Here is a 24,864-nt window from a genome sequence, read left to right on the forward strand (position 1 = left end):
TCTCCAAAAATCACTTAAATCTAAGCATATTGTAATCTCACTTCCAAGTTTTATGGTTCATTTTTAATCAGGTTTTTATTTTCTTATGGAGATTTAATTGTTCTCTTTACTAGTCCTTTATCAGATAATTGTTTTCCAAAGACTTGTCCTAGTCTATGACGGGTCTTTCACTCTTAACACTGAGTATCACAGAGCAGAAGTTTTTAATTTTAGTGAACTCCAGTTTATCAATTATTTCTTTCATGGATCATCCTTTGGTGTCATATCTGAAAAAAACCATTGCAATAACCAAGGTCATCCAGATTTTCTTCTAGGAGTTTGACTTTTACATTTAAGTCTGCATTCCTTTTTTTTTTTTCTGCATGTGAATATCTAGTTATTGGTGGCTCAGACGGTAAAGAATCTGTCCGCAATGCCAGAGACCCAGGTTTGATTCCTGGGTTGGGAAGATCCCCTGGAGAAGGGAATGGCTACCCACTCAGTATTCTTGCCTGGAGAATTCCATGGACAGAGGAGCCTGGGGGGCTACAGTCCATGGGGTCGCAAAAAGCTGGACATGACTGAGTGACTAACACTTTCACACTGTCATCCAGTTATTTAAGCCCTGTTTGTTGAAAAGAATATTTTTGGTCCACTGTGTTGCCTTTGCTCCTTTGTAAACATTGGTTAACTATATTTATGTGGGTCTGTTTATGAGCATTCTCTATTCTGTTCAACTGATCCGTCTTTTCTTTCAACAATATTTTTTTGTTGTTTTTGGCTTTGCCATAGGGCATGTGGGATCTTAGTTCCCTGACCAGGGGTCAAACCAAACTCTGAAGTGGACATGCAGAGTCTTAAACCACTGGCCCACCTGGGAAGTCCCACCACACTCCTGATTATGGTAACTTTACAGATGGCTTGAAGAGAGGTAGTGTGAATATGTTCTTTTCCTTCAATTACTGCCTTGGCTATTCTGAGTCTTCTATCTCTCCATGTAAACTTTAGAATCAGTTTGACAAAATCCACAAAATAATCTCGTGGAATCTTTATTGAAATTTCATTGAATCTTTAGACCAAATTGGAAAGCACTGACATGTTGACAAGTCTTCCTATCCATGAACGTAGGCTATTTCTCCATTTAGTTTTTAAAAATTTATTTCATCCATTTTGTAGTTTCCCTTACATAGATTTTATGCCTATTTAGTTAGATTTATACTTAATACGTCATTTTTGTGGTGATAGTGTATACGGTTTTGTATTTTTACTTTTAAATTCCACTTGTTCTTTGCTGGTATACAGGAAAGCAATTGACTTTTATCCTACAATCTTGATATAATCACTTATTAGTAATGAGTTGGGAGAGTTGTTCTTGATTCATATTTTCTACATAGGTGATCATATCATCTGAGAACAAAACAGTTTTATTTCTTCGTTCCCCATTTGTGTACCTTTTAAACCCTTCTTGCCTTATTGCATCAGCTTATTGAAATAAGCTATTGAATAAGCTATTCAATAGCTATTGAATATTTTGAAGTTTTCAAAATATTGAAAACAAGTGATGAGAGGGGACATTCTTGGCTTATTCCTGATCTTAGTGGGAAAGCTTCTAGTTTCTCACCACTAAGTATGATATTCACTGTAGGCTGTCAGTAGATATTCTTCAACAAGATCAAGTTCCCTCTCTATTCTTATTTTACTCAGCTTTTGTCATGAATGGATGTTGAATTTTGTCAGGTGCTTTTTCTGCATTGATATAATCATTATTTTTCTTTAGTCTGTTGGTATGATGGATTACATGAAGTGATTTTCAACTGCTGAGAAAAGTCTTGCATATCTGGGATAAATCCACTAGGTTGTGCATAATTCTTTTTATACATTGTTGGAATGAATTTGCTAATATTTTGTTGAGGATTTTTGCACCTATGTTCTTGAGATCTTGGACTTTGGTTTACTTTTCTTGTAATATCTTTGTCTGGTTTTTGTCCTAGGGTAATGCTGGCCTCATAGAGTGAGTTAGGAACTACCCCTTCTTCAGCGGGAGCAGGGTGGAGCTTGCAACAATGGTAGGGGTGTGGGGCAGGGTGAAGTAACAATGGTTACCAGCCTCTTTGGATCTCTGTGCCAAGAAGTAGCTACTTGCTATCAGAGCACAGATTTCTGCTGTCTGGAGGAGGGGACTTCTTGCCTATCCTGGCTCCCACAAAACTGTGCAGATTGCTCCAGGAATGTATGCAGAGCTGCCTGCTGCAGGGTTGGGAGTCTGGGTCGGGTATCAGCAACTTTACAAAGAGCTGGATTTGACAAAAGGTAGCTACATTTACCATCTAACACTTTCCCTGGAAGTTGCAAACCTTCAAGACTCCAGAGTTCCAAAATCATTAGATGGATTTGCCACTGTTTAGATGGAGACAGATTCCTGGTGCTTCCTATTCCACCATCTTCCACAAATCCTCCCCATTTGATTCATTTTTATTATTCCTCTTTATTGATATCCTCCATTCGGTGACATATAATTCCTATACTTTCCTTTAGTTTTTTGAGCATGTTTAAAATAAATTATTTAAAGTCTTTGTCTAGTACATTTAAAGTCTGAGCTTCCTCAAGGAAGACCCTGTATATGGGTGCAACCTTGTTTCTTTAGACACCTCGGAACTTTTTGTTGTTGAAAACTGCTATTTCTAATATTATGTGATGGAAATCAGCGTCTTCTCCATCCACAGGGTCTGTCTGCTTTTCTCAACTGATTCTGTAAAGTCTGCATTCTTCATTGTTTGTGGCAACTGAAATCTCTGGACAGTCAGCTTAGTGGTCAGCTAGTGAGTCATCACACACTTCCATAAAACTCTGAAACCAAAAGAGAGAGAGAGAACAGCATTCCCAATCTGCAGGTGGGCTGTGAGTCCTGGGCATGCCGTCAACACTCAGCCAGGAAATCTACAACCCCACTGGGGCCCTCACGTCTTGCTTGCACAGAAACCCAAGGTCAGACAGAGGTGCAAGCTTATGGCTTTCTCAGGTATTTCTGAGCACATGCTCAGAAAGCAAAGGTTTAAGGTTTTCTAGAAGAAAAAAAAGCAATTTTTCTCTTTGTAAGAAAGGCTTCTTTTTTTGTGTGCATGAGCTGGAGGGGATTGTGGTTAGATGACCCCGTATCTCACGCCTGATAAACTCTAAGGCAGAGTGTTGGGCTCTGAACTCTGACAAACAATATGAGATGCTCGACACTGACCAGGGTCACAGCGCTTGCCCTCTGGAACCCCCTCCCTCCAGCACCTCATCATCCACAGCATGCAGCGGTGCGTTTTGTTTCGAGTATGACTGTGCTATCTGACAAGGAGCAGAACAAAGCCACACCAAGATGCAGACGGCAGCTCATGCCGACTCCTGACCTGACCCCAGTGGCTCATGCTGGTGTCCCAACTCCTCTCCTGCTGCAGTCAAGTGACTATGCGTCATGAACGTGCAGGGCCCTGGACAAACAGAACAGGGAACATTACATCCCAAAGACACAACTACACCACCCAAAGTTGCAGAAATCCCCACAAGCTGACCAACACTTCAACATCCACACATGGATATTCAGCTTCCACTTTATTTTAGTTATAAAACCATTGCCAAAACACAAAATTAAAAAAAAAACACACAAACACAGTATGTTTTTATTCCTTCTTTTGTTGCAGAAAATAAATAACCATCACATATTCCATATGCTTGTCTATAAAAGCGTTTCTAAAAATGTAACCTACTGGATTTAACAGCATAATCTTTTTGGCTTTTCAACTGCAGTATCATACAGCAGATCATTTTATTTTACTAACTTTTTAAAAGCACTTGGGCTGCAGCAACTTTCGATAAAGGCCGTTTGTGAGCTTAAAAGTTTTTTTCCAAGTTATTTTTTAAACGGTTAAACTGAATACAACCAGGTCTTAATTTATTCTACTTAGGAGGAGAATAAAGTTTTTCTTTTATAAAAATTGCCCCTCAAACTCACAAACACCCAAATGGACATAAAAAGTGGGTCTGTCTTCATAGAAATTAACAAAAGGAAGGAACAAGACACAGACGGCCCCCGTGAAATGCATCCAGCCGGGCATGCGCCTCAGAGTATGGACGCTCACGACTCCAGTGTGGCCCTTGGGACTTTTTAAGAGAACAGTGTTCAGTCATCTAAACCTATGTTTCTGAAAAGGTAGGACATGGACTCCCCATTGTGAATCCGACGGATGGCTTCCGAGAGGGTCATGCTGATATCCACAGTTTTGATTTTGGGGCACTGGAGCTTCTGGATTTCATGTGGAATTGTATTGGTAACCACCACCTGCCAATCAAGAGGAAGAAAGGAGAGGTCGTAACACCAAGTAGCCTCCTGGATGGATATGAAAATGTGACACATTCTCACCCTTTTGAGGTCCTACTTACAGGACTGGGGTCTACTCTGCCTTCAGTATGAGTTCAGTCAGTGTGAACACAACCTGCATCTTAGGTTAAGGTTTGTATCCACTGTGACAGCTATAGAGACACATGACACCAAGTATGGGCAAGGACGTGAAGAAACTGGAAGCCTCATTCACTGTTGGTGGGAATGCAAACTGATTCAGCTGTGTTGGAAAACAGCCTGGAGGTTCCTCAAATGGTTAAACATACAGTTACCGTGTGACCCAGCAATTCTTCTCCTAGGTAGACACCCAAGAGAAATGAAAACATCTCCATCTGAAAACCTGTTTCGTAATAGTGTTATTTACAATAGTCAAAAAGAGGAAACAACCCAAATTATGAATAGAAAGCAAAATGTGCTACATCCAGGCAATGAAATACCATTAGGCAAAAATAAGGAATGAAGTACTGACACCTGCTGCAACACGGGTGAACTTTCAAAACATTATGCTAGTGAAAGGAGCCAGACACCAAAGGCATGTATTATACGACTCCATTTATATGAGAAGGCCGGGTTAGGTAAACCTGTTAACAGAGACAGACAGCGGATTAGCAGCCACCTAAAGATGAGTGGGTTGAGAAGAAACGGAGGCAGACAACAGGTTAAGGAGTTCCACTGTGGCAGCCTGAAAATGTTCTAAAAGTGGGGACGGTAATGGCTACACATTTCTGTGAAAATACTGAAGATTATTATATACTTAATTTTTTAAAATGAATTTGTATTGGAGTATAGTTGACTTACGATGTGTTAGTTTCTGTTGTACAGCACAGTGAATCAATTATACATATGCACATATCCACTCCTTTTTAGCTGCTTTTCCATACACGGCATTACAGAGTACTGATGGGTAGAGTGCCCTGTGCTATACAGCAGGTCCTTGTTGATCATCTATTTTATACATCATAGTGTGTATATGTCAATCCAAATCTCCCAGTTTATCCCTCTCCCTCTGTCCCCCTTGGTGACCACAAATTTGTTTTCTACATCTGTGACTATTTGTTTTGTAAATAGGCTCATCTGTACCATTTTTTAAAGACTCCACATATAAGCAATATATGACATTTGTCTTTCTAGTATACTTTAAATGGGTCAGTCATAAGGCATGTGAATTATAGACCTTCCTCCCACCTACCATCCAAGCTTTCACTTTACATGGTTTCAGTTACCCCCAGTCAACCTCGGTCTGAAAACATTACATGGAAGGTTCCAGGAATAAATAACCCAAACGTCTTAAATCGTGCAGAGAGCCGAGTAGTGTGAGGAAACCTCACCCCGTGGTGCCCCATCTGGGAGGGGACTCATCCCTCTGTCCGGCAGACCCTATCCCGGCAGTGCCTCACAGTGCCTGTGACCAGCGGACCCTTATCTGACTTGATAATGGCCCCAGACCACAAGAGCAGTGATACTGGCAATTCAGATACACCAAAGAGAAGCTGCTAAGTGTTTCCTTTAAGCAAAAAGGCAAAAGTTCTCAGGGAAGGAAAAAAATTGTGTGCACTGAGATTGTGAAGATCCCTGGTAAGAATGAATCATCCATCTGTGAAATCGTGTAGAAGGAAACAAACTCATGCTGGTTTTGCTGTTGTACCTCAAACCACAAAAGTTATGGCTACAGTGTGTGGTAAGTGCTTAGTTAAGACAAAAAAGGCATTAAATTTGCACAACAAGGTATGTTGTTATAATAGTTATATTTTATCATTAGTTATTGTTTATCTCCTACTGTGCCTAACAAACTTCATCACAGACTACACACAGGGTTCAGTACTATCCTGCACAGTTTTGGACATCCCCTGGCAGGCGGAGGAACCCATCCCCTGTGGATAAGTGGGGACTTTGGACTTCCCTTGTGGCTCAGCTGGTAAAGAATCCTGCAATGTGGGAGACCTGGGTTCAATCCCTGGGTTGGGAAGATCCCCTGGAGAAGGGAAATGCTACCCACTCCAGTATTCTTGCCTGGAGAATTCCATGGTCTGTATAGTCCATGGGGTCACAGAGAGTCGGACACGACTGAGTGACCTTCACTTTCCAGTATATCTCAATAAAGCTGCTATTTTAAAAAGTTAAGATTTGATAAAACATCTAAAAAAGGAGAAACAAACATTTTTCAAAAGCTATAAATAAAAAAAAAAACTCAGCCTTCTTTAAAAGAAACAGAGGATGGGAATACTTCTCAAGTTATTATTTATAATACATATTTCCTATTTCAAAATAAGCCTCAAGACAGCTCATAACAAGAAAGTCCACACACGAGACTTGAATGGAACGGTCAGGGATCATGCCAAACCAGCACCAAGAATGCAACCACCTGGCCACCGTGAGGACTCAGACTGGCTCTCTGCCTGATCTTCCAGGAATGTAGAGGAGACAGCATTTTTATTTCTTAAAAGATAATAAACATGTGATTCACACAATTGCTCTCCAGCCAGCCAGGCCCTGGGCCAAGGTGGACAGAGCACAGCAGGGATGCCTGCTTGGCTCACTTCACCAGCCAGGCGCTGGGCCGAGGTGGACACAGCAGGGCAGGGACGCCTGCTCGGCTCACTTCAGCCAGGTGCCACAGGCAGGTAGGAAGATGGCCAGCATGCCCTCCTCTCTGTCACATTACAGGTGTCTGTCGGGGAGCTGGGCCTCAACATCAGGCAAATAGGGTCTGAACCCACGTGCACCTCATGGCTGCCCAACCTGAGGTCTCTGCATGTCTCTCACTCTCCCCACAGGAGTGTATCGGAGCTCAGGGTGGATGTGTGCCTGACCCTGGGCAGTACTTGCAGGCACCGTGTACTCCATCGATAGAAGTTACTAAAACTACCACCCACTGCTGCTGTCAGGAGCAGAGGCTACGGCCAGTGACCAACAAACAGCACTCATGCCAGGAATCCACTCTTAACTCTCCACCTGCTCTCACGACCTCAGGACAGGGGCCCATGTACACCAGCAGCTGTGCCCACACGTGGCCCGGCTCTGTTACCTCATCGATGGCGGACTCCTCGATCAGTCGGGGGGCATCAGAGGACAGCAGGCCGTGGGTCGCCATCACAAAGATCTTATATGCACCCCTCTCCTTTAGGGTCTCCGCGGCGGCCAGGAAGCTATCTACATCATCGATGATGTCATCCTGGCATTACAGACGCAGCAAAAGACATGAGCACTTGTGCAAAGGTGAGTCTAGACTACAGGGAGAGAGGAGGGACTAAAGACATGTGCAGATGTGAGTCTAGACCATGGGGAGAGAGGAGGGACTGAAGACATGCGCAAAGGTGAGTCTAGATCATGGGGAGAGGGGAGGAGCTAAATCTGCTGTGACATGCTCGCTGTCCACGGTGACCTGGTCCAGACAGCAAGGTCACTGGCTTCCGTGGTATTCCCTCTGGGCCTCCCAGCTGGACAGTCATGACAGCTGTCACTTCACGGCCCCTGGGCCCTTGTCTCTCTGTCCCTACTCTCCAGAGCAATGCTCCACCAGGCAGGGGCTCCAGGAACACGCACCCGTACGTTAATGCCCAGTACGGCATCTGTTAGGAGATGCTTTGACTCCACCAGGTTCTTTCCCCTTTGGTGCTACTTTTCCTATTTTCCAAATTTTCTCCTGGGTGTATGGGAAATGGGGTCTTATATATATTTTTATAATGGAAAAACAATAATTACTATTAACAAAATACACTGTCTAGTGGTTTCAAATCTCACAGACTCCCAGTATGAGGTAATAGAAAATACATATGGTGGTTTCTGTCCCTGGATCCTGACAGCAGGCTTCTAAAGCACCTGTAGATGCCTCAGTAACGAGAGCACGACAAGAGTCTCTTGTCTTTACTAGGTGACTCTGGAGGGCTCCTGGGTGGGGCTGGTCCCAGAAAGACCAGGCCATGATGAGAAGCTCGGCATTTTCAGCCCCCTCAACTCCTCCAGAGAGGGGAGGGGGCTGGAAATGGAGTTAATGACCCCCTCACAGGGTTCAGGGAGCTTCTGGGAAGTTAGTGTCTGCCTGGGTTCTGACAGCTGTTCTAGGACATGTCCGAGTCCAAGGAGGGTCCTGGGAGTCATGTCGGACAGAAGCTGGAGGTCACCTAACAACTCCCAGTTTTTGGACCAAAGCAAACATTTAGCCTAAGACACCCACCAACTTAAGTGAGACTTACCTGGCCATAGCACGATCCCCAGCACAATTAACAAGGTGAGCTGACAAGCTAACGAGGGTAAATACGACAATCAGTAACACAGAAGAGGCACACGTACCACAATGATGGCGATCCTTCCTCCCACGTCACCAACAACTGTGATTGGGGGCTTTTCTTTAGGAATCAGCACTGGTCAGAAGAGAACACACACACAAGTTGCTGCATCTGATTTCCTGACATCCCTTTATCTGCCTAAAAGCAGAGCCCCCAAAAGAATTCAGTTGTCATAAATCCTGATCCGGGAACAACACAGAAGCCTGGCTCTCATCACCCAGACCAGAGGTCAGTGCCGCTCCTACACAGACATCGCCACACACGGTCCTGTCTCCCCTCGCCCTTTCCAAGAGCCATTCATCTTCCCATCAGTGCCCCTGCCCTACTCCCCTTCCCCTAAGCCCCAAATTCCAACCTTCTCCTAAAATCTGTCTTCTCTCTTGCTAATCTGTCTGTTGACAGTTTTATTTCACTGCAGCCTCCTGAGCAGTGAACCTAAAGAGGCTAGAGGAAAAGCTTTTTCTCCCTAAGAGACTCAAACAAAAGCAGTATTTTTTCCCCATTGAAAAGGCGTTATTAAAGCTTGAAAGAAGTTTCTTAAAGACAAAAACAAACTTATGCACAACTCCAACAGCCAGTCACAACCACATTCCTCATGTTCCCTCCTGACCCAGGCAGAAGACAGTGAATAAGACACTCTGCCTTATTCACACACATTCCTCAGGTTTTCTCTTGTTTCCAGTCACTTCTTTCAAAGGGCTGCATAATGAGTTGTGCTGATGCGACATTCTTCACCAAGGCCTCCCCTCTGAACTATTTACTTGTCTAGTATTTTGCATCAGAAATAACAGGACCATGAATAACTTGTGCACCTAAAGCTTTCTGCCCACATTAACCTCTGCTCTAGCACACACTACTGAGTGGACGAATGCGATCCCTGTTGGGCCACAAGTGAGTCTAAACTGGGCATGTTCATGGGTCTTGCTGGGACCAGACAGACCGCTGCTAAGAGGCCATCAGAGATGCATTTGTCACAGTCAGAAAAAGGTACCAGTTTTTGTCAACTTAAGAAACAAAAAGACAAGAAGTACTTCACATTCAATAAAGAAATTGAGTCAGCCTTAAAGGCAAAGAGGAAGTGACCCGGGGCTGCGTGCTTACTGGGGATCTCCAGGCTGGGGTGGATGGCGGCTGCGCTCCTGACCATGGGCGGGGAGTGCCGCCCGTCCACCAGGTCGGACTCTGCGTCCTGTGCTTCCCCGTGAATCACCGCGATGCCCAGTCGCAGGCGCTCAGCGAAAGACTGGGCCCTAGGGAGAGCAGGAGATGGGTCACAGCCACGCAAAGTGGTTTCTGCTCATGTCTACAGAGAAGTATCACAGGAACTCAGAAAATGAAGTTTCCCAAGAGATTAGTAAAAAAGGAGAATGAAACAACCTAAGCTTCTGGGAATCAAGGACAGAGTGTGGAGAACCCACATGACACATGTCCCCCTGCGGGGCCTGTGGGTACGCAGCCAGCGAGTGAGCCTGGGTTATAGGCTAGTTCACCTCCCTGAAGCCTCTGCTTCCTCACTTGGAGCTATGCACTCTACCTGCTCACCTGGTTAACAGTGAGAACCAACACATGAGACAAAGCATGCTAACTACTCAGCAGAGTATGAAGGCTCAGATGACGGGGAGCATTTTTTAGCAATAAAGTATTTTTGGATGAAGGGATGTACAATGTTTGTAGTACATAACACTACTGCACACTGAATAGACTGTGGTGTAGTGTAAACGTAACTTTATATGCACTGGGAGACCAAACGTCCAAGTGACTCACTTTACTGAGACACTGTTTTCTAGAACCCACACCACCCCCAGGGCATGTCTGTGTCTGACACCCTTTCAGTCAAACACAATTGCAGGTTCTGTACCCCCGTCTTATCAGTTACTCCAGTTACATGGAACTCTCAGCACTGCCCCATTTGCACAACTGCAATGTCTGAAAGTTTTGTAAAATGTCACTTTTTAACACATACCAATCAGTGGCTTCTTGGCTGGATAGAATTATCTGTTAATAAATTACTGAGTTCTCTGAATAAAAGGCAGTAAACAACCTCAAAATATATTCGCTGGTATCCCCCCCGCCCCCCACCGCTGGTATTTTAAATCACAGATGTGAAGATGAACCACCAGCAGCTACCCAAGTGCAGGACTAGGACTCTACAGTCCTGGACTGTTTCTGGTAGGAAATGTGACCGGCAGTCACAGATGGGGACTGGGACAAGGGAGGATGATGAATCATCACCTAATAAATGAAATTGGCAGACAGGCTGTACACTGTCAGTCCCCAGGTCAAAAAGCAAGGGCCAGAGTGGGAGCTGTTGCAATGGTACCCAGAACACTGGGATTCAATGGGCTGGACTCAGGTGTGGCTTTGCACAGCAGCTGTGAGCGCCCACCTACCTCTTGGCTGAGGCCGGAGACTTGGCCACGATGACTGCGTTCCTGTAGTCTGGGATCTGAGAAGAGGAGAGGCTGGGTGACTGCCATGTCTCAAAAGGCTGCTCACACCAGCTCCACAGTCAATAAAAAGCAACACCCCAACACACTCAGAAATGTCAGCTGGTCACATGAACATTTTCCAAAAAGAGAGAAAACTCAAAGTAAATTTCCTCTTTGGAAAATGAAGAAATGCTTACCTAAGAAAAAAAATTATCATCAAGGCATGAATCTCACAGACTTATTTTAAGAAAAAAGTAGAGTTAATCAGTAATAAGCTCATATCTAAGTGGCAGTAAAGATGTTTTTATAAAGTCAACAGGAAGTCCTCTCATGGACCCCTTTTACATGTAATTTCACAGCCCAAGGAGGATATTCACTGTACCTGAATCGAAGGCATTTGTCAACTTCTAAACAAGTGACTACTTAATGTAACTGTCACAGCCAATGAAGAAAGAAACCAAACTGCTAACAGAATCAGCCCAGCACTCTTTACAAAGATACTAAGAGCCTTTAAGAAAACAAGCAAATGTCTGTCTACATTGAAGCCTTTCACTCTGAGCATCTGAGTGATCTGGATGAAGATGACAACAACTGAAGAGACACCCAGCACCAACTCCTCAGAGTTCACAGGACAGAACTAGCAATGCTTTTCAGCTAAGCAGTAGTTTGCTGTTTCTGATTTCATCTGGGCAATATTTTCAAATCATGTGCTTAAAATCTAATCACTTCATTAAAGTATGTTATTCCATTCAGATATATCCCCATTGATTTCTCACAATTATGCTAGATTGGTGAATTGGAACATAAGCACTCACCACCATCTAGAATATTTATTGCACAATGCCTAGCATGTGGGAAAAACTAAATAATCAATACTCAGTAAACAAACAAAACCCTGATGAATTTGAAGAAGGTTCTATTATAGATATACCTACTTGGATAAGATGTCTCTTCATTTGGTCCATCTATACACATAAATAGCACAAAATATTTTCATTTTCGCATGTTCCTCATCTTTCCTGGGAGTCTTTATGAACTGTTTTATGTACTTCCATGCCTCATAGAACATCATCAAACAGCACCAAACCCAACCAAGAGGAGAAATAACTAATGAAGGAACAGTTACTAAAGCAAAGAAAAGGAAACTTTAAAAGAAAGGACTTTTTAATAAAAACAGGTCTACTTTCTCCTTGGGACTCAAAACAGGAAATCATATGCATAAAGAAAGAACAAGTTGTTATGAAGGTGGAGTTCATTATGGTCAAAGTAAGAAGGTCAGCAGCTGGCTGGTTCAGGGGCAGGATGGACACGGTTGTAAGAAAATGTCAGCGAGAGCAAGCCATGGAATTTACCCACCAATTCAGTACAGGAAAAAGCAAAACTTGAACAAAACACAGTTAAATAACATATAGACTAGATACAAGATTTTCAATATCTAAAAGCTCCTGAAGAAAGAAATGAAAAATCCAAATTACAGAAAACAAAATTCGTAGGGGATGGAAAGGCCCCACTGAGCATCCAGTGAGATGTATGAAGATGGTTCATCTCACTGGATGCTGGTTCATGGGTCATAGATGTTCACGGACATGCCATGCAGAGATTTCAAAACCACAGCAAAAAGATAAAGCACTATCACATGGGGAATTCTGTCCAAGTGCAGATTAATACAGCCCTTCAGACAATCTTAATTTTTGCAGTATTTAGTAAAATATTAAAAATGTAGATACTTTTCAATCATGATTCCACTTCCTAGTATATCTCGAAGAGCATTTGTTTAAGTACTGAGAAAAGCAGGTACTGCTTTTAGTACTGAAGTACTTTAAGTACTGAGAAAAGAATTTTCAGTGGAACATTATTTAAAAATAAAATATTTCACTTAAAAGAATGAAAAATTAAACCACCTAATATCCAGCCAGGAGGGAAATGGATGAAAAACCTGTGGCTCTTTTAAACTTGTGCTATTAACACCTAAACAGGCAACTACTTATATTTAAATTAACTAAACTCAAATGAAATCAAGGATTCCATTCTCTAGTCACACTGGGCAGTTTAGCTGCCATTCTGAAGGCAGAGTAAACATTTTCACTGGCATAGAAAGTACTATCCATTACAGTTGGTCTGAACTTTGGAATACTGTGTAACAATCATGAAGAAAGAGGTAATCCTATTTATCTGAACATGGAAAGACCACCAGACACCAGTTCAGGAAAGGAAAGAAAGTTACATAACAATAGGAAAAGAAAGAAAGTTTCAGAACAACACAAACAATATATCAACTCCTTTTTTTCCCCCCCATACAAATCAATATCTGCAACTATGTGTATATTGTAGAGGGAGAGAAGGTAAATTCAGAAGGCACTAAGAGGATTCAGGATTCAGAACAGTTCCCAGGCTGGAGCTAGGGAGTGCCCTGCAGAGGGTCCAGCCCAGGCTGGTGATTCTAGGCACCTGAGGTCCAAGAGAAAAAAGAGCAACTTTCAGAGCTCCGCAGATGAAGAGTTTCAAGTATACCAGTTATATTCATAAAGTCAACTTTAAGCAGAACACATCAATGTTAATCCTTCATCGAGCCCAAAGAGATGGAGATGCACGTTTCAGCCTTAAATAGAAGGTTGAGAAGACTGAGCTAACTCACCTCCTCCTGAATGTATTGTAAGAGGAAGGGAGATGCTCTCAAGTTGTCAACAGGAATATTGAAGAAGCCCTGGATTTCCTTCTGGTGTAAATCCATAGTAATGAGGTGAGTCAGACCTTTGAAAACAAAGCAGACACACACACAGAGGTTGTTTCATGACCAGTTGCACTGTATGAATAAGCACTATATAAAACAAGATACTATATGGAATAAATTACTGTCTAAAATTACTCTCTCATCAAAAACTCAGCATCTTTATTCCTCAGATTCTTAGTACAATGAGATTATGAGATAATAGAAAATATAAATGCTGGTCTCTGCCCCCAGGACAGAACTCCTAACCCCTTGTCACTCCCTCAGTGCTAACAGCACCGGGAGTATCTCTTGTTGTCACATCTGGTTTGTGATCCCATCTCTGACACAGAGCTCCTGAAAGCTCTGGAGACGGGCTCTTGGACGTGGCTGGTCACCTTGACGGGAAGCTTGTCATTACCAGGCTCCCCGCCCCTACTGTCCAGAGACGGGGAGGGACTGGACATAGAGCTGATGAATGACCATGCCTCCCTGAGGCCCCAAGAGCAAGGGCTCTGGGGAGTATCCGGGTGGTGAACATGGGGATGCCCCCTCTCCTAAGCAGGTGGGAACCTGGGCTTTCCCCCCTCAGAAGGAAAAGACTGGTGATTCTCCTTACAGAGAGATGCACGGTTTTCACACCAATTTAAAAGAGACAAAATCACAGTGATGAAGAAATGCCTCTGATAATTCTATGAGAGAGATTCCCTCTCCCTGAAGTTGTGTCAGTAGGCGTGATAAAGCCAGATTAAGACATAATGTCTTCAGATATTAAGGTAAACCTCACATGCCTGTAACTGGGAAAAATGAAGAATCTTCATCCCACTGGCTCCTTGAAGGATATTTGAAATGGAAATACTTACATACACATACACATACATACATATAATTCAATTGGAAAAATTTTATAAAGCAAAATTTGCCCAAAAGAGCAAGAAAGCCTGGTGGCCCATCATGAGCAAGACTAGGAGGGCAGGGGACCTTCTCGGGAGCTCGGTGTCCCATCTGCTCCCTTCAGCAAAGTTCTCAACAGGGTGTGCCTGGAGGTCACTGGGGTTCAGGTCTGGTCATTTTCTGTTTTGGTTTTGTCTTCTTTGAAATGCTACAGGAGAAATTTATTCTGCATTAAGTGTGTTAAAAGGTAGTGATATGGGGACTTCTTATTCTTTTCTGTCTGTGCAACTCTGTGATGTGTGCCTTCTATGGTCATATACACAAGTACACATTTGTGTGCGTGTGCACACACACACACAGAGTAACAACTCTGGAATTATTTAGAAACAAGAGGAGACACTTAGGATGTTACTGAAAAATGCACAACACAAAATAACACATAGGGTTTGCAAAATATGCCAAGCTGTCCTGGGAAAGAGAAGAGGTGAAAATAAAGAGAGTTGCTGTGTTAGAGTAGCTGATTCCAATGCCTTTTCTACTTTAAAAACGGCCTCAATAGGACTGCCACCTGCCATTTCAACTTTTTAATCTTTTAAACAAAGAATTTAGGAAAAATAAGTTGTCCTCATGAGCTTTGTGTTCAGAGAGTTTGGACCAGGAGCAAACTGTCAGCATGGGCGTCTGTTATAGATTCACCATCTGGAAGCTACATCACTCTGGGCGCTCTGTCCAATGCTCTGAGTCAGTGAAGATGAGGCTTTACGATTCCTCAGGTAAAAATGCAACTCCCAGACCCCCATCAACCATCAATGCCGGCCCCTCACCAGCTTTGCACATCATGGAGGCTAGCAGCTTGGAAACGATGGAGCCCCTCTTTCTCATCTTGCACTGCTTGCTGTAGGGGAAGTAGGGGACCACGCCGATGATGCTCTTGGCACAGGAGGTCTTACAGGCGTACACCATGATCAGAAGCTCCATGATGGTGGTATTCACATCCCTGCAACCCAAGGGCGAAGACCAGCAGGGAGGGTGTCAGACTTGCCACGACCTTTCTCAGTCCCAGCTAAGCATCAGCAACATGCCACGCTCGCCTTGGCCAAGACAGGCTCCAGACACACAGAAGAGACAAACACCACTCTTCTCAGGCCTCCATCAGTAGCCCCCACGCTGCCTCTCTGCCAATGACTCTACCTCCTTTCCCACCAAGAACAGCACTGTTCACTCCCGTTTACTCAGGACAGAGCCCCAGAGGCATCCTTAGCTGCCCTCCTGTCCAGACACAGGCAGCATCTCACACTCCAGCGCTGCCCAGGCCGAGGCCCACCTCCCCAAGGGACCGCAACAGCTGCACCCACACCCTCCCCGCCCCCTCCCCCTGTGCCTGGCAGTCTGTCTGCCGCCACTCTCTGCATAGCACCTGGCTGATCTTAGAGTCACGGTCAGACCACAGACTCTCTGCCCAGGACCCAGGGATGGTTTCCTACTCAGCCTGTGGCAGATGCCTGAGGCCCCACCGGGCTCCTGAGGCCCCTTCTGGATCTGCCCCACTCCCTCTCTGCACCCCACTCCTTCTCCATGCCCCTCCATGCCAGTCCTCATGCCACCTGAGGGCCCTCCGTCCAGGGCCCCCCATTCCTGCCTGGAATGACCTCCTCGCCAGCTGGCACTGGCTTCCAGTGTTTGTCAGAGGTCACCCACCGATCCACCCTCACTCCAGCCTCCTGCCACCGTCACGCCAGTTTCCTTGCACACTGTGCTGGTTTTCCCCACAGACCTTGTCACCTCCTGACAAACTGGATAATCTACTTGTTCATTATGTCACTTGCATGTCACAGAACACAGGTTCCATGAAGATCAGGATCTGTGATCCATTCTAATCTTTCACACCTCTTGCACACCTGACATGTTTCTGAATAAGTGAGTGCATGAAAGAGCAATGGGAAGCCTGGAGATTTCGGGTGAGCAGGTTCTCTGGATTATAGAAAACTTAAGTCAATGGACATAATTTTCTTCACTTAAACATTTTCTTAAACTTTTAGTAAAAAGAGGCACTTATTTTACATATAAATGTACATTTAGCGTGCAGCGATTTTTGGAATCTCTAGGCTAAAAACTGATGTACCATACAAACTCATTTCTAGACATTATTAAAAACTGCTGAGTTAAAATTTTCATCTAAGAGCCTTCACGGACATGTGTAGACAGAGTGGCGTTTGATAAAGGAATGGTGCAGACACCTCACTGCACTGAATCTTCTACCCCAGTGCACACGCCTGTGACTCGACAATTTCTAGAACACACAGCTCCCAGAAGTCACAGCAGACAGAGACATACCTGCCTTCCCTACCGTCTCTCTTCTCCTTTAACTTACGTGGCAGGACAGCACATAGTGATCACATTTAAATTATCTGCAGGAAAAGCTTTAAGAACCCCAACTAAGTGAACACCTCTCCTGCTGCTTGTTCTCTTTGGGAACTAGTAGAGCTTCCCTATAAGCTCTATGAGACTCTGGCTCCTGACAGTGAACGTCACAGGTGCTCACTGTCCCATGCCTCTCCCCCAGTGTGCAGCTATTCCCACACAGAAAGGACACAGGAAAGTCAGCAGCTATGTCAGAAAGATCAGTTGAGTAAGATCAGGTTAGTTTTAAAACAATCTTAGCCCTTCTTGTCTGGGTAACTCTTATTATGCTAGACATTCAAGCCCAAACAGAGACCCAGAAAGCAACAACATTTCTGGTGGATAAGCTACTCACTTTGAAACAGTCTGAATGATGAAAACATCTTTTCCCCTCACAGATTCTTGAATTTGTACTCTTGTTTCTGGCAGGAAAAGGGGAAATGAGAAGAAGGGTGAACAAGGCACATCATTTTTTAAAAACCCACAGGAAAATCTGCACCATTCCCCAAGGTTATAAACTATGGAAACTGGAAGTGTTACAAACTCACTACAAGGCTTTAGATTCCATGGAGGATAATGAACACACTGTGATTAACACACTTTGAAAATGCCACCTGACACCAGGGCCACACCAGACACATGCACTCTGCCCCAGGGGACAGATTCAACCCAGGCCAAGCTCATGCTTCCGTCAGCTGACAGCAACTGCCTTCGGGTGAGGTCTGAGGCTGAGCCTCTAAGTCCCCAGCTGTGACCGGCCCCAGATTCTCTATGTAGCTGGTATTAGTGGGGGTGGGAACACCATGATGGCCCACCCCTGTCTGCCTTCCTACAGACAGAACTTACTGGACACTAAGGCTGACTGCTCAGTCACGGAGGGTGAGGGCCGGGCTGGAATGGCAGGTACCACAAAAAAGCCATCACAAGGGAACAGAATCACTCACCTCGGTCAGGCTCCTGATAAACCTGCACCTTGCCCATCTCCACCCCCAGCCGCCTAGAGAAGAGAAAGAGGGAAAAAGCGGAAACAGTAATAAAACAGATACATCTTTACTATTAAGATGATTTAGAAATTGATGAAAATAAAACAAATTTTAAAAATAGAGATATTGCTATTATAAAATTTAAAGTGGATCTCAAATTGTTTGGTCACCTAGCCCATCGCACCTCCACCCTACACCTACCCAGTCCTGGGGCTCCCTGCACTCCAGTCACATTCCTGCTGTCCCCTTTCTGCCTGGAGGGCTCTGCCCCAACTCCTACTTGCTGCCATTTCCTGTTTCTCAATTCACATTCCACCCACAGGTTTACAGGCACTTGAGCACCTGAGCTAAAGCGGCACGACCTGCCCCATCTCTGATTTTCCTGCGCAGATCACTACCTGAAGTTATCCTGTTTGTGTGTTTGTTGACTTCCTCCTTGACTGGCGCCTCCACTAAAGAAGGAAGGATTCTGACCGGCTTGTTCACTGTTATACCCCAGTATCTAGATCAAAGTATAGTACACAGCAGGGGTTCAATATTTACTTAATAAGTTACTAAAATTATACTGAATTGTAACCTGTGAACTACCTTCATATAGCATAGACACTTCATTGTTCTCTGTACTCAAAGAGCTCTATACAAATGTAGCAGTTTACACCATCACTGGCACTCAGGAGTCCCTGGTAAATGTCTCCTGAATCCATGTGTAGGAGTGATAACAGTTTACAAAAGGTGAACCCTTAGTGCACGGATGACATGCAGATTCACTGTAAAATGTTTGCTGTCAAAGTTAACACCAGCGCCAATATGAATATCAAACGTAAACCACCACTGAACAAGCACAGACTTTAACAGTGTGATTATACTCACTCAGCGATCTTCTTTGAAAGCTCCATACACGATGAATTCGAATTTGCTGAAAACAACACCAGGCCCCCTTTGGTTATGTTCATCTTGGCTTCTGATTCAGGTGGCGCCACACAAAACATCAAAACCTTCTTGGTTTTCCAATTCTCAGCGCCTAGAAAGATACCAAATATGTTAAAAACTGTCATATGAGATGAAATACACCTGAATATTTTTGAACAGCAAATGAGCTGAAGGAAATTAGTTTTTACCATAATAGAGTCTTTCACATTGAACGGGTATATGGACAAGCAGGGAGTCTATTTGAATTTATGGAAAGATGTCATCATACGACTCAATTATTTTCTTGACTACTGGGAATAAATGATAAACTTACAAGAAAGGTGGAGCTGAAGAGCTCAGTGTTTTACTGTTTGCTGCTTAAAGTCAATTACGACAACCTCCTTTTAGTTTCTGACAACAAAATTCCTCCTGGATTAACACACAGAAAAATGGCAGAGCCATTAGCAAGGACAAGAACTGACTGATCCTTAAACAATGAATAAATAACCCATCCACACCCAGCTTTCCCTGTAATACCTGTTTACCACAAACCCCCTCCTCGGCCTTGCAGCTGTCCTGGGTCCTGTCTAAGCCTGACCAGGTCATCGGCACTTTCCTCAACTGGAACACAAGGTTGAGCAGATTACAATAATCTTGAAGGAAAGTGACTCAGCCACATAACTGACCAGCAGCAAGGCACACAGAAAGACCCTGGCCTAGAGGCCTTCAGAGTCATCCACATGTTCCTCCTCCTTCCACTCTGGGGCGAGTATCCTGATGGAGAAAGGCAGGCAGAGGACTGGGTGCAGGATCAGCAGTCCAGGAGGCCTGGGGGGATGGAGGAGTCTTCCGAGCAAGCCGGCCACATTAACGCAGCCGTTATGTTTATTCGGCTGGCTCTTGGAAGGCTGGTAGAGGGAGCAAAAGCCTGGAGCCCATATCTTAATTGTTATTCTTAAATTTTAATTACACAAGTACGTTCTTGTAAAAAACTGAAACATGAGAGTTTAGACTAATGTCACCAGCTCTGATCCGATCCCAGGCTCCTCCCACCTACCTCCCTGGAAGAGACAAGTTCTTATTACTGGTTTGATACAGATACCATCAGGCTGTTTACACATTCACACATGTGATTCCCCATTAAAAAAAAATGTATAAAAATTCATTTGTAACATAAAAAGGGACCATCATACATATCTATCTCTAATCTGCTTTATTTTGAAACAATATATTTGAGAACCCAAGCAGAAAGGAGAGACCCACTGTGCACTTTTTAACCGTTGCCAGGGCTCCCTGGTGCAGCCAGGTGACCAACCCAAACAGGCCTCCCTGTGCACGCATCTTCCTCTGCAGCAACTGCCAGGGGGCACGGGTGGGTGACTCATGGTCCCACAAGCAGGCTAGGAGAAAACACTTCTTCAGAGGCCTTTCACAGTGGGAAACGTGGGCCATCCCACTGGACTTGGCCTATTAATTACAAACAGAAACATATGAACAACTGGCCAAAGCCCTAAGGAGACCAAGAAGGACCACTGGTGTGTATACCGGAAAGTGGCTTTGGAGCAGGGATGAGCAAGGTACATGCAGGCCAAAACAGGTTATTCCTGTAAATAAAACTATAATGGAACACAGCCAAGCTCACTGTTTACAAACTGTCTATGGATGCAGTGGTAGAGTTAGGTGTGGGCTACAAAACCTAAAATATTACCTGGCCCTCTACAGAAAATGCATGCCGACCCAGCTTTACAGCATAGCGTCTGGGCAGGGGGGCTGGTGCAAGTGAAAGAAAGAATACTATTTAACCCTCAACACTCAGAATTGGAGGAGATCCTGGTTGTCTTCTAACACCACCTCTCAACCCCTCTATGGCTGTGTTTAGGAACAGAGGTCTGTTCCTAAACAAAATACAGCTCATTTTCCTGTAGTTATGAACACAAGCTTTAGAGTCAACCCAGGTTTGCATCTTAGCTCCTATTTGCCCTCAACTTACTGCAAAATCTCACATAAACTGACCTCTCGCACCCTTATCCATGCCACTGTGAATACTGACCTTACAGGGTCACTGTAAGATTAGCTCCTGTACAGCACTTAACACACTGCCCCACATACAGGATACCCTTGGTAAACTGAAGCTACGAGGAGTCAGCTCGTAATATTTTCCCTATCTACTGAACAAGCACGTAATATGCATAGGGGTGGCAACCTTTTTACATCCCCCAGTCTTCAAATAAGAAGCTTCTTAAAGGAAAACGGTCTTCTTGAGTGGACGTTTAACACTGAGAATCAGTGTCTGAGGGGAAGGAAGAGTCCTCAGAAGTAACTCAGTCCATCTCTAGAACTCCTACCAATGAGCCACTCCAGACACCTGAACAGTCCGGACCCAACGCCCACACCCTGAGGGATATCCCAGCCATTCCAAATCCTTCCTCAGAATACACAATGATTACTTTCCTGGCAGCTGCCACCTCTGGGCCTTGTCCCTTCCTTGAAGGTTTATGGGAAACCTCAAATTCCTTCTCCCCTCGGCAGTCCTCAGCCTATCTCAAGATGGCGCTCTTGGCCTGGGCCTGGTATTACTGATCATGGTTTAAGTCCTTCATCACTGACCATGCTCTCTAGGGTTCCAGTCCAGGCAGAAGGTTTCAATAGACAAAACCTAAGACCCCAACATGCCACAGGCAGGGAGATTGTTTGGGAACAAGCATCAGTACAGCCATGTTCTGCGACTGTCCATTTCAAGAGCTTGTCAAACAACAGAACTAGCTGCTAGTTTCAGTTCTCCTTTTCCTATCATAAACTCAAATTGTGTTCTTTTCCAAGCTTCAGGAAGAGTTTTAAAGAAAATCCTCAGAAGCAAGATAATCACTGGGATGGGAGGGCAGAAAGTTCATTAGCACAAGGTTTTAGTGTGAACAGAGTGTAAAGACAACATTCCCATTTCTCGCCCCATAAACTTCATTCACCCTTACATTTATCCTAAATTAACTCTGGAATGTGTGAGAATTATATATAACACATGAAAACACACCCTTTCCATAGAATCTCAGCACTTCACACAAAGTGGGTCATACTTCTCTTTGAATGAGATGGGGCAATCTGTTCAAAGTCTCATGAACCAAACCTCATTGAAAGACCACTTGCTCTATAAGTACTAGCAGTCATCGTAAAAAAACTCATCCACACCTCAGACGAGAAAGGTGTCACACACCTGGCATCAAGGTGTGTAAACACCCTCCATCTGAAGACAGCTGGAGTTGCAGTGTGAAGAGCCAATTTGTCTCCCCAATTACCAGCTACCCGTTCTTGGCTTTCCCCTCTGGACAAGAGATAGAAGCCTGCTAAAAACAGCTTCCCCAGCAGAATTTAAGGATCAGGACAGCAGAGACTTTTTCCCACTATGCTTTTCTCTGCTGTGTACCCAGGGCCTAGAACAGCACCTGGCAGAGGGAGAGGCTCAGTACACGTCTGTCAGATAACGTATGTTGGTCGAATAAAGCCTGACCTCATTGAGCTGCACTAATTAACACATAGAGTTGAAAGTAGTTTGCAAGCTCAAAGGTGCCATAAAGAATTATTATTTTTATTCTGATGTTCTTCACATTTTGGGGATATGAATTCTAAAAGAATTAGAAGGGTAAAGCCTAGATGTAATTAGCCCCCATGCCTCTGGGATCCCAGGCACTCTGCTGTCTCTCCATCAGAATGTTTTCTTTCAGCTAAATACCATTTTCTGAGTGCTCTGAATTCTTATGACAACCCAGTAAAGCAGGTATTACACTACAAGTCGACCCCTTTCAGACACAGTGCTGGGGGCGGCTTGGAGATGTGGCCCTCCTGGAAGCAGCAGACACCAGGTCAGCTTCAGCTTGTCTCCCAAAACCAAGGAGGGTGACCAAACACCCCGCATTACAGGGGGGTAAGACCTGACAAACACCAGGTTATAAAAACGTCTGTAGTAAACACCCCTTGTTTGGAGAACAATTTATATCACGTGCCAAAGAAAGAACACATGACTCGGTATTTCCCCTTTGGAGAATTTATTGTAGGGAAAGAAGGAAAAAGCTCAATGATGGCCACTGCATGGTTTTTCTAAGAGGATGACCATGAACATATGGAAAAGTTACATAATGGGGGTAATTAAGTAAAACTCTGAATATACATTCAACATAATAAAAAATATCCCAGTAAATATCCCAGACTGTGTGAAAGTGTGTGTTAAGCAGGTACAAGCGGAACTGGGTGATAAGAGCAATGGACCAAGTCGGGACAGGAATAGGGAGGAGACGGGCAGGATTTTGTGGGGTTCAATAACGTGGGCGAATCACTTATACTTGTGTACAGAACATCTTCACACATGAGAAATCACACTTTCTCACTCCAAATCTCCATCCCGAATTTCCTACTCCTTGCAAAAGCTACACACCCAAACCGCGGCAGTGTCAATAAAAGGGGGAAAAATCCGCACCATCACTGTGCAGTCGGGGTGGGGGTGAGGGGCCCTGAACAGCAGAAGCCTGCCTCACAGCCACATCTCCGCCGCCCTCGGGCTCTGAGGGCCGGCAGAGGAAGAAAGCATCTTTCCGGGCGACAGAGGCCGGCCCGGTACCGCGCTTCCGCCCGCGGCCGCAGGTCCCAGACCAGCCGGACCGGCCTCGCGCCAGGCCCGCGGACCCCGACAGACCGGACCGCGCTGTGGGCGGCACGCGGCCGGCCCCCACCGAGCCCCCCGCCCCTGTACTTGCGCCTCACAGGCCCGGCCCGCCGGCCGCGCCACCACCGTCGCCGGCTCCCGCCCGCCTACCTGGCCCCGACCCCAGCCCCGGCCCCGCCGCAGCTTCCGCTGCCGAAGGAGGAGAGCGCCGGTCACCAGGCAGCCTGTCCAGGAGCAAAATGGCGACTCGGAGCCCGAGAACGGCGTCCGCGGCGACAGCGAGGCCTGGGGGCGGGGCCACGTGGGCGGGGCCTCAGGAGAGACCCTCTGCGGGGGCGGGGCCCACAGAGGGGAGGGGCGGGGCCTTCGAGTCCAGCAGGAAGGTGCTAGGCCGGACGAGGGGGCAGGGCGAGGTCGTGAGAGGGGCGGGGCCGACTGGAGGGGTGGGGCTGGGTTAGGCGAGGGGCGGGGCAGAGCCTCCAGTACCAGAGGAACGCGATCATCACCGACACGTGAAAGCGAGTGCGGACTTTGCTGTTTGGAATTACAAATATCTGGGTTCAAGTCTTTATTGGCCTGTATCCTTGGGCATCTATTTCTGCTTTATCGACTATGCCAAGGCCTTTGACTGTGTGGATCACAATAAACTGTGGAAAATTCTTCAAGAGATGGGAATACCAGACCACCTGACCTGCCTCTTGAGAAACCTATATGCAGGTCAGGAAGCAACAGTTAGAACTTGACATGGAACAACAGACTGGTTCCAAATAGGAAAAGGAGTACGTCAAGGCTGTATATTGTCGCCCTGCTTATTTAACTTATATGCAGAGTATATCATGAGAAGCGTTGGGCTGGACGAAGCACAAGCTGGAATCAAGATTTCCAGGAGAAATATCAATAACCTCAGATATGCAGATGACACCAGCCTTTTGGCAGAAAGTGAAGAACTAAAGAACCTCTTGATGAAAGTGAAAGAGGAGAGTGAAAAAGTTGGCTTAAAGCTCAACATTCAGAAAACTAAGATCATGGCATCTGGTCCCATCACTTCATGGCAAATAGATGGGGAAACGGTGGAAACAGTGTCAGACTTTATTTTTTTGGGGCTCCAAAATCACTGCAGATGGTGATTACAGCCATGAAATTAAAAGACACTTACTCCTTGGAAGGAAAGTTATGACCAACCTAGATAGTATATTAAAAAGCAGAGATGTTACTTTGCCAACAAATGTCCATCTAGTCAAGGCT

General features: G+C 45.0%; 1 protein-coding gene across 5 annotated transcripts; it reads right to left on the bottom strand.

Annotated features, from left to right (window-relative positions):
• Positions 1-542: 542 nt before the first annotated feature.
• PRPSAP2 (phosphoribosyl pyrophosphate synthetase associated protein 2) lies at positions 543-23,923 on the bottom strand. 5 transcript variants are annotated; one of them, XM_043904026.1, is made up of 15 exons: positions 23,770-23,909; positions 19,506-19,742; positions 19,303-19,397; positions 18,930-19,080; positions 18,021-18,073; positions 17,432-17,498; positions 15,501-15,673; positions 13,711-13,826; positions 11,037-11,092; positions 9,748-9,896; positions 8,651-8,721; positions 7,386-7,532; positions 4,189-4,300; positions 3,372-3,452; positions 543-2,826 (listed from the first exon to the last, which is right to left on the bottom strand). In XM_043904026.1, the coding sequence occupies exons 4-15, from the start codon at positions 19,046-19,048 to the stop codon at positions 2,807-2,809; spliced, it is 1,164 nt and encodes a 387-aa protein (XP_043759961.1). In that variant the 5' UTR covers positions 19,049-19,080; positions 19,303-19,397; positions 19,506-19,742; positions 23,770-23,909; the 3' UTR covers positions 543-2,806. The 5 variants fall into 5 exon arrangements, with proteins under 5 accessions (XP_043759961.1, XP_043759963.1, XP_043759962.1 ...); XM_043904028.1 differs by lacking the exon at positions 19,506-19,742 and having other exon boundaries at positions 23,770-23,915; XM_043904027.1 differs by lacking the exons at positions 19,303-19,397; positions 19,506-19,742 and having other exon boundaries at positions 23,770-23,923.
• Positions 23,924-24,864: the final 941 nt, after the last annotated feature.

The sequence above is a fragment of the Cervus elaphus genome, chromosome 5 (assembly GCF_910594005.1).
Source record: "Cervus elaphus chromosome 5, mCerEla1.1, whole genome shotgun sequence".
NCBI classification, from domain to species: Eukaryota; Metazoa; Chordata; class Mammalia; order Artiodactyla; family Cervidae; genus Cervus; species Cervus elaphus.

Bases quoted from the DNA above. Each gene is read 5' to 3' on its own strand.
- PRPSAP2 (XM_043904027.1), bottom strand. From the start codon at position 19,048: ATGTTTTGTGTGGCGCCACCTGAATCAGAAGCCAAGATGAACATAACC. The intron at 17,499-18,020 runs GTGAGTGATTCT...TTTTCCTGCCAG, and splicing joins TTATCAGGAGCCTGACCGAG to AAACAAGAGTACAAATTCAA. The intron at 13,827-15,500 runs GTGAGGGGCCGG...TTGTTTTCAAAG, and splicing joins CTCCATGATGTGCAAAGCTG to GTCTGACTCACCTCATTACT.